The 14,583-nt window shown below is 33.0% G+C and overlaps 1 protein-coding gene across 1 annotated transcript; it reads left to right on the top strand.

Annotated features, from left to right (window-relative positions):
• The first annotated feature begins 11,075 nt into the window (after positions 1-11,075).
• Positions 11,076-13,142, top strand: LOC116340520. Its single transcript, XM_031767067.1, has 8 exons — positions 11,076-11,173; positions 11,250-11,383; positions 11,440-11,534; positions 11,627-11,755; positions 11,926-12,141; positions 12,206-12,426; positions 12,978-13,050; positions 13,116-13,142. The coding sequence occupies exons 1-8, from the start codon at positions 11,121-11,123 to the stop codon at positions 13,140-13,142; spliced, it is 948 nt and encodes a 315-aa protein (XP_031622927.1). The 5' UTR covers positions 11,076-11,120.
• Positions 13,143-14,583: the final 1,441 nt, after the last annotated feature.

Raw genomic sequence — 14,583 nt, 5'->3', positions numbered from 1 at the left:
TAATTGAATGCCATTGCATTTCATTTCAAATGAAATCTTCTTTAAAAACGGGAACTAATTCTAGTTGAATTCATCCCGCTGCTGCTTTTCCTTTATGAATCTTGGAGTTTTTGAAACAAATGTATCATTTGTCGAATGTCGAATAACTCATTTCAATGTCACACGTTCCCCGATTTGGTTCGGGGACTGCATGCATGTGCGCTACTCGCACGCCAAATTTTTTGTTCCTGTTTTTCATGCTTGTTTCACTATCCATCCGAAAATCATCCATGTGTTTTGATCCACATTAAATCGTATTGCAATGCATTTTTCATTTCGGTCGCTTCGCTCAAATGTAACACGCACACGCATAATGACAAGCATTTTTGTCGACAATTGAAATGGTCCGTCATTGTGTGCACAAAATCTACCAACTGCGTTGGCATGTCACTTATATTGTGGCGATGACGACGACAACGGCGGCGGCGGTGATGTAGCGCCCACAATACAACTTGACAAATCTGTTAATGATACACACGCCGAAGCAGTTGTTTTCAGTTTTCAATGCAGTCGACACTTACCGAACGAGAGTTGAGTAAAACTTTAAAATCAGTATCGCGGTCTTTGCGGTGATTTAGTGCCGCGATGTCACTAAAGGCCGGATCTCTTCATACAAATGATGTATCTATTTGTGTACATTTCAAGCGTTAAGTTACACTGTGGGCAAACGCGATCGACTAGTGGTAGCTAGCTGATAGTTAACAACGCAAATGGTTTCAATCAACATTGGAATGGCATTTTAGTTTCGGAAGCCGGTTGGGTGTCAAAACGACTAATGAAATCTGAATGATAATTAATTTATACACACAAGACAACGCCCGATCCAGTGCATAAATTTTGTCGCGTGTGCATCCAATGTAATGTCTAATAATCCGTTCAAATTAACATTGGCACTGGCACACGAATGCCACATATATTCATTTGTCGCCTCATTTCTTTGTGCTTGGCAAGACGGAATCTCAATTCCAAAACCAGTGATCATCTAATGAAAAGAATCAATGCGACAGACCCACATCATTTCCACGTGTTTCATCTTTTATGCTCTGGAATGACATTCAATTAATACCTTCTCTCCCTAATTTTCTTGCGTCGTGTAGCATATACAAGAGAAATGTCCAAATTCCGGAATTCAATTGAAAATTGATGTTTGCCATCAATTTCTTTGAGTTTATTTACAGTTGCACCACAAAAACTAACAATTCACTGTATCGATCCCTTGATAGATTGTCCGCTTTGAAAATAAACATAATAAATCGTCGGAAATGGCAGACTTTTGACAAATATGCATACCCAAGAGCATTACAACTCTCAATATCATGTCAATTTTGCGTACTTTTTCGACAATGCCATCAATTTGTTTCAGTGTCACTTTGGCAAACGGCAAACCATAAAATTTCACCCACCAATTCGTACATATACATTCATTTACCTACATTTTTTCAACCACATACCAATCAATTTAAAAATGCTATAAATACTCACTGATTAGGCTCGTGGAACGCATTGTTTATTGTATGGAAGGGTCCTGACACCAAATGACAGAATATTTGTCTCTTTTTCGGTATCTCTTCCAATTCTTGTTCGATTTAAATTCACCCCAGAGACAATTTTTAGTTTTCATTTTTATTCTGCTCGATTTTTCACGACGAATTTCGTTCGATACTCGTTCAAAAATTAATTCGGCTTTTTGGTCATCGCAACTGTTCAATCTAATGTCAAATTCAAATATTCGCCAGTTTGCAGACAATTTATGCCATAAATAATTTAATAAATCGGTCTCCTTTTGAAAATCGAATAAGAAAAAATAACATATTACTCGGTTTTGTCCGATAAACGGTGCATTTATTTGTCACGGTTCGTCACCCTCACAACCAATCCATATACGCACAAAAAAGCCAGATATATTTCGGACATGAACATGACCGATTACTGCAAATCGAAGAATAAAGAAAATAAATCATTCGATAGATTTATGATCTGCGGTATTTCTATTGTTGCCTGTGTTATTGTATGTTTTTTTTTTGTTCGTCCATCCCATTCATATATGGATGCGGTAGCGTTTATTTTCTTTTGGTCTTCTGCTAAACCAAAACCACTCGCATCGAATCTCTTATTTATAAAATGTATTTATTTAAAACCGAAAAATGTCCATTTCGAGTATTTGCAATTCAATATGCGTGGCCACGTTATACCGATTATAATGTGTTCTCTAATCGAAGTGCATTAAAAGGGATTTTCGTATGTGCACAAACAGAATTTCGTATCAAGAATAACAGTAGCTTAAGGAGTACACCAAAAAAACATAACACCAGAAATATAAATTTCAAATCGAAAGCAATCCCTTATCTACATTAAATATAGCAAATGTGGAAAAATTGCTGCTTCGATCTGTCAATGGGCTTAAATAGATAAAACTACGACCGAAATAGAATGTGTCAAAGAAAGTTAACCATAACATGATGTATTGCTTTGCTCATCGAGAGCACTGCAAAATGTGCAAAAATGGAAATAAACGAAAACAAAAAATAACAATACAATTCGCTTTGTTTGACCGGATTAGCAGTATGTTTAACACGCACCCTGTATGTAAGTGCAATCCACTTTATAGGCTGTTAAACATAATATTTCTTCCATTCAAATACATTATTTAAGTTTAAGCGGTCCATAAAGGCAACCAGAAAAATTGTAAATAAATTGGTCTCTCGAGAGCCATTCGGCGCTTCACATTTATCTACAAATTGGAAGCGGGTACCTTGCAAAATAGTTTGCCAAATTTTAATCATCTCTGATCTTCCCAAACTTAACTTTACATTCACCGGTTTCTATTACAAGCGCAGCTTATATCATTTTATTAAGAAGGACGAAAAAAATGTTGCCAAATCGTTTAAGATAAATCAACCGAAATCGAGACAAAGCAAAAACACGATAAAACGACAGCAAATACATGAGGCGTATAATTTCCGAAAAATGCCATTAATTTTCTTTCACTTGATGTAGTAAAATAGTTTTTCTTGTTGCTTGTATGAAATTTAATTAGAGCAGTTTAGTTGCTTAATTGTTTCAATTAATTGCCCTTTTGTGCACTGAAATGTACTTCGCACCTTATAAAAAGCAACCGGAAAATTACAGAGCAGATTATTTTCCACCACTTTCCATACTTTGAGCCAATGTTTTGCAAACTCCAATTTTACCGAACTTGTTTTGCCAGACAGAAAAGTCATTTATTTTACGGATCGGAAAGCATGGAGATGTAAATAGTATGTAGCAAAAGCAAAACAATTTTGGAATGTCTTTCCATATGATGAATTCTTCAGGGTAGCTCTTTTTTCATTTGAATTTATATGAAATGAGAATTATTCTATTCCATTTGTAGTTATGTGAATTAGGATTCGAAAAGAAAACTTTAAATCTGGCACAAGTTTTGAATTCATATCGCTCAGGTCAGAATAAATGAAGCCATTCGGGCGCCAGGCGAAACAAAGTTGATTTTTTAGCTCGATGAAGATATCTCAAATCAGTTTTATCTCAGTTCTACCGCCATAAAAGCGTATTTCCGATGGTTGTATATTTTTGCAACGACTCCTGATATTTACCGTTTTTTAAATGGTAATCAATTTTAAAGCTAGTCTCTTAGTTCTTGCAATGTAGTAAATGGTTTCAAGAATTCTTTCAAGCCGAACAAAATAATTGCGATGCCAGAGAATTGACAACAGCACATAAAATCAACAAGCTGACACATAGTTTACGGAAAGTTAATGTTATTTGTCTAGTTTTTGCCAGACAATTTTCCGGTGTATAGATGAGTTGAACAAGAACACGTTGTAAATGGGGTTGAAATTAAATATTATGTTTTTGTATTTCTGCAATCTTTCAGAGTTGAAATAATGAGCGATACATTAGAAATGCGAAAATATTTTGGCAAATATTTATATCTCGTTTTCAATGAAAATCTAAAATATGAATTTTTCGTACCTATAGCTAGTTGTCTTACGGTATGATATTTTTTGTTCTTCGGAAAATATCCATTCAAAGGGTGCTCAAACAAAAAGATGTTGATAAATGTGGTATAATAGCTACTATAATAAACGGAAAAAATAAAACACGAGATTTTGATAACATTGAATGTGATGCTCATAATAATCTATACGAAATTTGAATAAATCAACACAATATACGTTGAAATGTTGTCATACATCGTATGTGCAAAATCATATATGTGATTTATCAAACAAACCCGATTTGAATGAAAAGATGCAAAAGCCGAATAAAACAAAAAACCACATCAAATAGATACTTCGATATGTACTATATGTTCTCTTTTATAAAGCAAACAAAGAAATTTCCACTCAAAAACAGGAAAAGGTAATTTTCAACCGAAAAAAAATATTTGCTTAGTTTTTTGAGCGTATGCAATGAAACGTTTGAGCATCCATCATGACGAATCGTATGCAGTTTCTATAGAAACGAATATTTATTTTGTCCAACCGTTCTTTTTTTCTTCTCCGTATGCCTTAAAATCTCATTTTTCACATTCTTGCAACTCTTTTCATCTCTGTTGCATGGGGGCACTATTGGTAATAAAATAGACGACACATTTGAATGACGACGATGATCACAGGCAATAGATATGAATGAGATATGACATGCACCAAAGCCGAATGCGTATGAGTTCGATGAATTGGACTGGATAATATGAAGCTGTTGTCGATGAATAATATTCTCAAAGATCCGGTTAACCGCATATATGAGCAATATTTATTTACTGTTATTTTTCATCCCGTTAAATTATTTGATTTGCTGAATCGCCGTGTTCTGGACCAAGGCTACTTAGAAAATGGAATGAGAGACAAAAAAATTTAATGAATACATTTCTATAAAACATAAATCTATTTGGTGAAGTGAACGGCAAAGCTGCATACGTTCTCATCGCTATAGCGGATCTTTATAGTTGTGAGGGGAAAAAAATAAAACGTCGGTTATATTAAAACGTAGATGACGAAAAATGATTTAATGCTTGGGCATTTTGCATTTTTCTATGTCCTTTCTTGAAATCCCATATACATAATCACTTGACCATGTTTCTTTTATTTCCACTGGGAAACAAAGCATCATCTTCGGCACAACAAAAGGATATGCGGCGACCATATCAACCACATCTTTATTTTAAATTTAAATGTATTTGCTGCTTCCTTTTGAAATTAGATATTTATTTCTTCTATCTATGCACAATGGTTAGGCAAGCCTCAATATAATAGTTGGTGGAAAGTGAAAACAGACTGTAGAAATATTGTCAGTATGATTATAAATTGGCCAACAATAAATCATAGTGACCTGTCACAAATCCACATGCACCGGATACCGCATACGTATTGCACAAAACAATGAGATGAAACGAAATCAGATTCTATTTTACTTGGCTGCTATTCTTTAGCTCTTTCGCTATCTCGCATTGAGGGAAAAGAGCTCGTGAAATGCATTTATAAATGTTTATTGAGCCGTGGACCATTTGTGTGGCACTTTGTGCATTCATTCGTTTGCCCATCGATTATTCTGGTAAATTTGGTCCAAACTCCAAATTGAATAATTCTTGGTTTTTCTTTCTCGTTCACAAATTTATACTTTGGCTAATGATCTCATCGAGTTTACTTGCGGTCAATAGACAACAAAAAATCACATCGTATCGTTTGATTTGTGCTGTTTCAGCAACAATTCTTTACATTCAAATGAATATGGCAACATGAAATGTTTATTCGTTTTTCGGACAATGAATACAAACGGATATTTCTTCTTGTTCACTGTATATTCCACTCATCTCGCATTTGAACCCATTCTGCTTTTTGCAGATTTATTTTCCTGTTGCGAATTCTATTTTTTTTGTTATGTCTCAAATGAGGATATGATCTGTGAATGGACAATGACTTTCCGATTGATTACTCTAATGGAAATCATTTGTTGTCCGCTGAAGAATACTGCAGTATTTTTGAATAAAAACGTTTTTTTTTGCAAATTTAACTGAATGAAATAACAGTCGGACGTCCTCACTGTCATCTAAAAATGACCCAATCAAACAGTATGACGAAATAGTGAACTGAAATCGTTTAAATTTGTCGTTAAATTGAATGTTTGTTTGTGTTCTTGTTTTTCTCGTTTTCTAGCGGTTCGTGCATGGTCCAAGAGAAAAGAAAAACCATTCAGTGTGTTGTCGTTTTTATTGTTGAATGCATCAGATTTGTTTGTAATTAAATTTAATGAGAAACCTGTTTCGTTGTGTTTTATATCGAGTCGATGTTCGTTACCTTGATGCATCAACTCACAATGAAATGATGAACGAACCTTTATCGTGATTGAATTGGAAGACACACGTGAAACAACAATTTGATTGCATCAGAGTTCATCTTTGATAAAGGAACTTCGCCCATTGAATTTCGAGCAATCATTGAGATCACAGCATCATATCGACCGAATTTCACTCATTTGTCTTTTATTGACCACATTCAAATGTCACTATTAGCGTCCAACTTGGATATAACATTCTAGATAATTGGTGTGAGACTTTTGAACATTAATTTTAACTCCTCTACATTTTCTGATTCTCTTTCTCTTCTCTTCACATTTTATTTTCTTACTTTTTAGATTCAATTTTAAATCTATCAAATTGATGCAATTAAGGAAATTAATTTCTCCTGACACCAACAATGGCGAAGATAGAACTAAAGGATTTTTTACCCGAATACCACCGACACTGAGTAATAAAAAAAACGGTCGTATAAATGGATGAACCAACGGTAAATTCGGTTGTCAATATTTTTTCGCCAAATTAACGTCTAGACAAATGATTGGATAATTTTGACTCAAGAGAAATAACACGAGGTTCTTTACAATTACTTAGTAATTAACTTGATTTCAATTCATATATAAGTAACAGAAATTGGTTTTAACACCACAATTCGATTGAAATATTTACAACAGTGAGATGCAACTATTTTGTGAAACACGGCGAGTGCTTCGGCTCCTTGGACTGTATTTTTCCGAATCAAGTCCGAAATCAACGAAAAATGTGTGTTATAAAATAACAGTGCTAATTTTTGTTGCTTCGATGCCAACATCAACTTTAAGTTATTTGTTGTTTGCTTCAAAGAATTGGTATGAATTTTTTGAGTGTTCGTATGTATTTGTTAGCTCATTTACGATAACTACATGCTTTATTGAACTATGGTACGGTGGAAGTTATTTGACGACATTTTTAACGGGACTTGAATCTATGACCACAAAACGTAACTATTGTTTACATTTAATATTTATCAATACTTTTTAGTTTTTGTCTTCCATCATGACTAGGAGTGAATTTGCAACTAGTCTATCCCATATACAATGACATCAATTTAATGTTTGAGAGAAGAGTGAAAAAAATATCAGCAATTATGTTCAGAGGATTCTTTCCCTTTCTGGCCATTATCAGTATTACTGAGACGATGTTTAGTCAACTGTCAAAAAACAATTCTGTATGGCAATTGGTCTATAACGTTTAGTAAGTGATGAAAAAATACAAAAATTGATTTGATTACTTTCAACGGGATCTTTCTTTTCTTTAGCTTACCATTCGATTGGAAGAAACCAATACCATACTTCTTTCTCATGCTTACTCAAACATTTTCAGCATTCTATGTTCAATGTGTTTATATTGCCACTTCGTCATTATATGTTGGAGTTTGTTTAATTTTGGTGGCATTCAACCATGGCATACGCAAACATTTGCGTCTTACGAACCGAATAATTATCAAATACAAACTATTTACCTCAATACGAAAGATAGAAGCCAAAAGGCGCCTATTGGAAATCATTGCATTTCATTCCGCTACAAGACAGTGAGTTGCTAAACAAAGAATATTTGTACACATTTTTTGAATTTAAAACATTAACTTTAGGACCTTCAGCGATTTCTACAGTCATATAATTTTCATCAATTTGGCTGGATCTATGATTGTCAACAGTTTAATGTTGATGCAAATTACAATTGTAAATCAGTAGTACAAACATAATATGAAATTTAAAAAATGAATTACCTTTTTTCACTTTATCAGTTTATGAATTATGAACTACAAATGGAGATTATGAGACCAATAGCTAATTGGTTCATTTTCACGGCTTGGATTCTTATATTTTGCTATTTTGGTGAAAGGGTTACAAAGGAATTTGAACTGATTGGTTATGGCATCTATCAGTGCCAGTGGTATTTATTTCCAATAGATATGCAGAAAAAATTTCCATTATTCCTGGCTATCACACAGAATCCTATACACATGCAAGGACTTTTCAATACTCAATGCTCCTTGGAGTTTTTCGCAAAGGTATTCTCTCAATTAAGAAACAAAATATTTTTAAAATACTTGAACAACTTTTTTCTAGATTTACAAAGCCACTTATTCCTATTACAGTGTATTACGGAATCTAGACCAAATGAGAATTATGCACAATAATTTATTGATAACACCAATTATTTGAGAACAACCGTATTCTTTGTATGAACGGCATTCAGTGCCGTGAGAAATTTCAAGTAATCAAATAAATTAAAATGTCACATAAAGTCTCTAGAATTGGGCTACTGTTATTTGAAACGCTGAAAACCTTCAAAAGTCGTTAGTTGGAGTGGGTTAACTGGTTGGATTCCGATAAGATCAAACTGAAAAAAATTGATTAGAATCTGAATGTTAATTGAGAGAATTTTAACCTAATTGGGTTTAAACTACTGTTTCGAGTTCTAGAACTTTTAATAATATAATAACAGGTTATTTTAACATTTTGTGATGCTTTACACACTGCTTAGTAAAAAAAAAACTTTATGAGAATAGCAATTTTTCAATCAGCATTTATATTCGTTTGATGTTTTATTCAAATATTTTTTTTTCTAGATAAAAATATTCTCTTATATAAGCATCAATCACAAAATAATCCTTTATTCCTTGATGCGAAGACAATCGCAAAAATCAAACAGGCATAAGAAATTGTTTGCAAAAAGAACGTCAAATCCCAAAGCGCAAGACGAATACCATGTAGTTTCAAAGGAGTAAGAAGACCTATGCAACCCTTCTCTTCCATTGCATCCATTTACTTGATTAAATGATTACAAATTCACAATGAGCGTAGCGCACTCACAGTAGTATGCATTTTTTTCTTTAAAGGGTCCAACAACGAAAAATTCAAAGAGAATATATTTTTTTTATAACAACAGAAACAAGTTCAAACATGAACAAATATTTGATATCTCTTTATTTGCTGTTGTGTCGAAGTTCGCTTTAAATTTTAAAAGTCCTCTTAGAAAATTTGAATGTTTTTTCGCATATTGAAAACAAATATTGACTTTAATTCGGTCCATCATTGATTGATTCCTATCATGAAATGAAATTGAAACCGCAAACATTGAGAAACCGAAATCATTTCATCATATAAACCCCAAAAATGGCACAGATTTTCATGTCAGAGATCACCTGCTGGTAGCATGTACATTGATTTAATGGAAAAATGGGTTTCGCCAAACAATCGGTTGGTTGATACAATGAAAATGGGTAATTCTTTTGAGAAATTTACAAAAAAAACTTGAAAGAAATTTTTGGGTTTGAAGGAGTGATGATGCAAACGGCCAAAATATTTCAGTAAATGAAAAATGGATTTATCATCGATTGCGTTAGCTAATCGGTAACGGTGACATTTAGATTTATTTTTTTAATGTTCTTAAAAATAATTCAGTAGGGGTTTTAATGACTTTAAAGTAACAATGAAAATTGCTTGAAGAATAATATTTTTGGTTGAAATAATGAAAGTAGAAATAAAAAAAAGCATCGAAATAATGAAAGTCGGGACTAAAAACTTGATTGCTTTTCGTTAATGAAAATGATGTATTCCCCTTAAGCAAGGATTTCATAACAGCGAAAACATCAAATTCATGATGATAATACGAAAACGATTTTATCGAAATTTAAATAATGTGAAATGAAGGACGCAGACGACAGCATAAAAATTACTCATTTTAATTGACTTGAATATATATCCGTTTCGAATCCCGACGATGTGGCTCGCTTAAGTTTCGCTTCCACATTTTTTTTCCACTTTCCACACGATGTTTATTTAGCAGTTTGCCCAGTTACACTGTTCAATGTAAATATTTCTGAATAAAGTGCAAGTCATAAAATGGCAAGCATTAAGCACTTTCCACTTGTGCGCACAGATTTTTAATTACCGGTCTTCAACTATAACGATAAAAAGTAAAAAAAAGAGGTTAAAGTATCGTATTAAACCAATTCATTTTACTCTTCGAGACGTGAAATGTACATTTTACCCTCAAGTTTTGACATTGCCTGATGCACTCGAAGTGCCCATTTAAGATTCGTTTGTCATTAGCTACGTTTTATGCTTTGTTGTTATTTCGTTGTTATCTGCATATCAAACTGACTTCATTTCTGATGACATTTCTATAGCTTAACGGCGTTATCACTGTTTCCTTATTCTACTCATTCCCAAGAATATTTATATGATATTGTCCTTTTAAACTTTATGAATCATAATAAATGTGCTGCACGAATGGCCTATAAACCATTTCACAAATGTAGCATTGTTACTGTGCTACACATCAAAATTCGAAAATATTCAAAAATAAATGTTTTCAGAGATATATTTTGCTGTTTTGGAAATTACACAACACAAATGTGAAATTTATAATGAAAAAATCGACAATTTGGAATTTTTATGACATTATTCGTTTTACCCTAATTTAATTGTGAATAAACAAAGAAATAATGAAAGTTTGGTACACTCATATGAACTCTATACAAATTGACGTTTTTCGCAAATTTACGAAGCAAAATTGACTCATTTCAATACTTTAATATTTAATTTATAAACTTCTGAAATATCTTAATTTGTATGAAATTTATATGGGTGTACCCAAAAATTCCATGACGTTAAAGCCGTTAATTTTGAACACATTACAAGCAAGCAATTATATGAGTACATAGCCAATTTTCGGAGGATATATACTCGAGGCAATTCAGTGTATTAATTTAGAATTATTTAAAGATCAATTGAAAATGGTTTCATTTGTAAGCGCGTTTTTATTTTCGCTGGTGGCGATCAGTACACTGTAAGTAATTTGCTTCATATTATAATTCAAGTGGTCTACTTCTCTAATTAACTATATCTTTTTGTGAATAATATAGAAATTGGGTTCAGTGCGAACCAAAAAAGTTTGCAAAAGAAGTTAAAGATATCTATGAGTTTGCTGCATTACATTCCTCGTCCGTTCAGCCATATTTCACTGTTAATCGTACATTAGAATCATCTGAAATCAATGGTAGTATCGACTATTTTGTGTAAAATGAACCACCTAACTATCTAACTTTTTGACAGCTGAAAATGCTGTAAAAATATGGATGTTGTGTAGGCATGGATCGCGAACAGCTGATGATCACGAAGTAGAAGAATTCAAATCATTTGAACACGGTGTAAGTAAATTGTTTCAATTGTTTGTTGTTCAGAAATTAACTTCAATAAATTAACTTCAAAAACATCAATAATAAAACTTCTCATTTTACAGTTGCGTGCACAAATTATCAGCAATCTTGAAAATGTGGCACAATGTCCACTTTCCAAAGAGAACTGGAAAAATCTGAAGAAATGGAAATGGAATACAGCATTTGAAGGAGATCGTGCAATAACTGAAAGTGTATGGGTTTTATTGGATTTCATTCGCTAATGATACTTTTATTTCAATAATGTCGTTTGATAACGTTCACACTGTTGCTTTTCAATGGAAGAGTTGGATACCATATTTCATTTTTTTATTGTATTCAATCAGTTTTATTTTTTTTTGTTGTCTCATTCAATTTTCTTTAGGGTAGAACCGAGGTTAAGAAGATAGGGGAGAATATGAAGGCAAGATTTCCAAAAGTGTTCAAAGGTCCATTTAATAAGAAAAAAATTAATGTGGTTGCTACAGACGAACCACGTATCATAAGCAGTGCTGCTACATTCATCGAAGCCATAGTTGGCAATGAAGGGCATGACAATGTTTTATCAGTGGCAAATGAAGAAGAAACACAAATGATAAAGGTTGGAAATATGATTATGTTTTCTATTTAGTACCAATATTATTTGAATTGTTAAAAAATTCCAGGCTTATGACTTTCCACCATATAGGGTACTATTCCGAACAACCGATAATCCAAAATATTGGAAACTTTGGGACTCGGATATATTCAAAAAAATGGTTGAAGGTGTCAACAATCGACTGCTTTTTAATGACAGAAATTTCACCATCAGAAGAGACCGCGTATTGAAAATGTACCATTTATGTCAATTCGAAGGCATATGGATGCCGGGAGGAAAAAGTGTTTGGTGCTCGGTTAGTCATTGACATTAAAGTATTGAAATGAGTTCAGATTTGAAACATTTCTCAATATCTACTGGGCCAATAGTTACAGCATACTTCACCAAATCACAAGCAATACTGTTGCATCTCAGTGCAATGAGAGTATTTTCTCGAGAACCACCACTTACGGGAGAATATTATGAAGGCAGAAAGAATCGTGAATGGAAGTCCAGCCAATTAATTCCAATGGCGGCCAATTTCGTCGCTGTTCTCTACAAGAACAACCAAGTTAAATTCTTCCTCAATGATAAAGTTGTAATTTTACCAGGATGTAAAAATGGATACATAACACAAAATTGTAATTTTATATCGAAAATAATTTGATTCAAATAACTACCACCATTTTCTTGTTTTTGTTGCACTTTTAAGAGAAATCAAGTGATACCTGTTTGTAAAAAATGTTCTTATTTTTTATTCAAAAGTCAAAACTCTGCATTTTTTTAGCTTTTTCTGGTATCATTGAACACTGTGTGCTTCTTTAAATGTTGAATTTATTATTCAAAATTTTCATTGATAGCGTATGGTTTTCAAAGGATGTTGAAATCCTCGAAGAATATAATATACCACGACATCCAACGACATCTGATTGGGTAACTATGACAATAGTCGCTTTTGAAGTTCCAAACACAATTCAATATTCATCCGCATTTCACAGAGGGATTATGCACCGATTGTTTGTTAATCCGAACCGAATTCGACAATGTACAAATGTTCGATAAAGCCAAGTTGATGAAATGATTGTGCAGAATATGTTTTCTCAAAATCATCATGTCAACATTAGAATTCACTTTGATTGCGAAATAGCAGTCGTCATTTTGACCGGCTCAAATCGTAATAATACCCATACGTAGCCATTGGCAACGGATATGCTTTCTTTTATGCATTCTTTCTCGATTTTGCATGAAACTAACAGATATCAAGAGCGTGTTTGAATGGTATTTGTCAGTTCGAATATGCACTCCAATTAGACGAGGCAGTATCAATAAGCCAATACATTCTCGAAAATATGTTTCAATTTATTTTATTCCATTAGAAATCAATATAAGCTTTATGTGAGGGAATACTGTGATCGACATATTAGACAAATTAAAACGTCAACAATGCGCATTTTTGGCAGCCATAGGTCGAGAGCGCGAAGCATAGCAATTCCATCTCTTTGTTATTGGAATTAAATTTCACACAAATCAAACAGTACAGGTCGAATGTGGTTTGCTTTTGTTGGGTTGTCATATCACATCCATCGGGTTTTGTGTGTTTCGTTTTTGATAGATTAATTAAATAACTCGGGAAGAGAGAGAGAGAGATTGAGCGACAGAAATGCTGAAATGAACACTCAATATTGCACCGAAACGCTTATCAAAACATCAATTGATGTTCAATGAATAAATGAATTTCTGTTTTGATAACGAAACACTACACCATGAGGAGATTAATATCAAGCAAATGAAGCTCAGCTGGTGACCGGACTCTTGTACAAAAATGTTTTTTAATTAGTTGCCTCATTATGCGTCGACTGAATGCAACTGAGAGCATAAAATCCGAAAAGGTAAACTCTATTAAATCCGGTACATTTTTAGTTGATTTTAATCATTTTCATTACGAAAATGTCAACTACAGCGGATTTTACGTTCAATTAACTGACTACAAATCAATTGGAATGAACAAAAAACCTTGATACCCACTTTTGAAACTGAAATTTAAAGGATACAAATTGCTTTTTAGCATTGACTTTTTATGTACTTTGCACCACCGTCGTAAAATGTTAGCTGCGACGGAACGTGTGCCCAATAGCAATGTATTGAATTTGCTTTTCCTTTCCAATTCAAATTACTCACACATCCCTTAAAATAATCGGAACGGGAACCAAATATAAAAGGCGTTGAAATATTTCTGAAAATACTTTTATTATACATTTTCGATAAATTTAATTGAATTTGGTTATATAAAAATATTCTTTTTTATCACTTTTTAATGAATGTTTTTATGAAGCTCTTAACATTTTTAACAGAAAAAAACCTAAATTTGAATGAAGCATTGTAACAACTTTGTGCGCCTAGGTATTTCTTGTAAATTTAAACTGCTCAATTACAACATGTACGTATGTATAAAAAAAATTAGGTTAT

The sequence above is a fragment of the Contarinia nasturtii genome, unplaced genomic scaffold (genome assembly GCF_009176525.2).
Source record: "Contarinia nasturtii isolate CC-2019 unplaced genomic scaffold, AAFC_CNas_1.1 Cnas_scaffold_695, whole genome shotgun sequence".
Classification (NCBI taxonomy): Eukaryota; Metazoa; Arthropoda; class Insecta; order Diptera; family Cecidomyiidae; genus Contarinia; species Contarinia nasturtii.
This window is presented reverse-complemented; position numbering and strand designations above follow the sequence as displayed.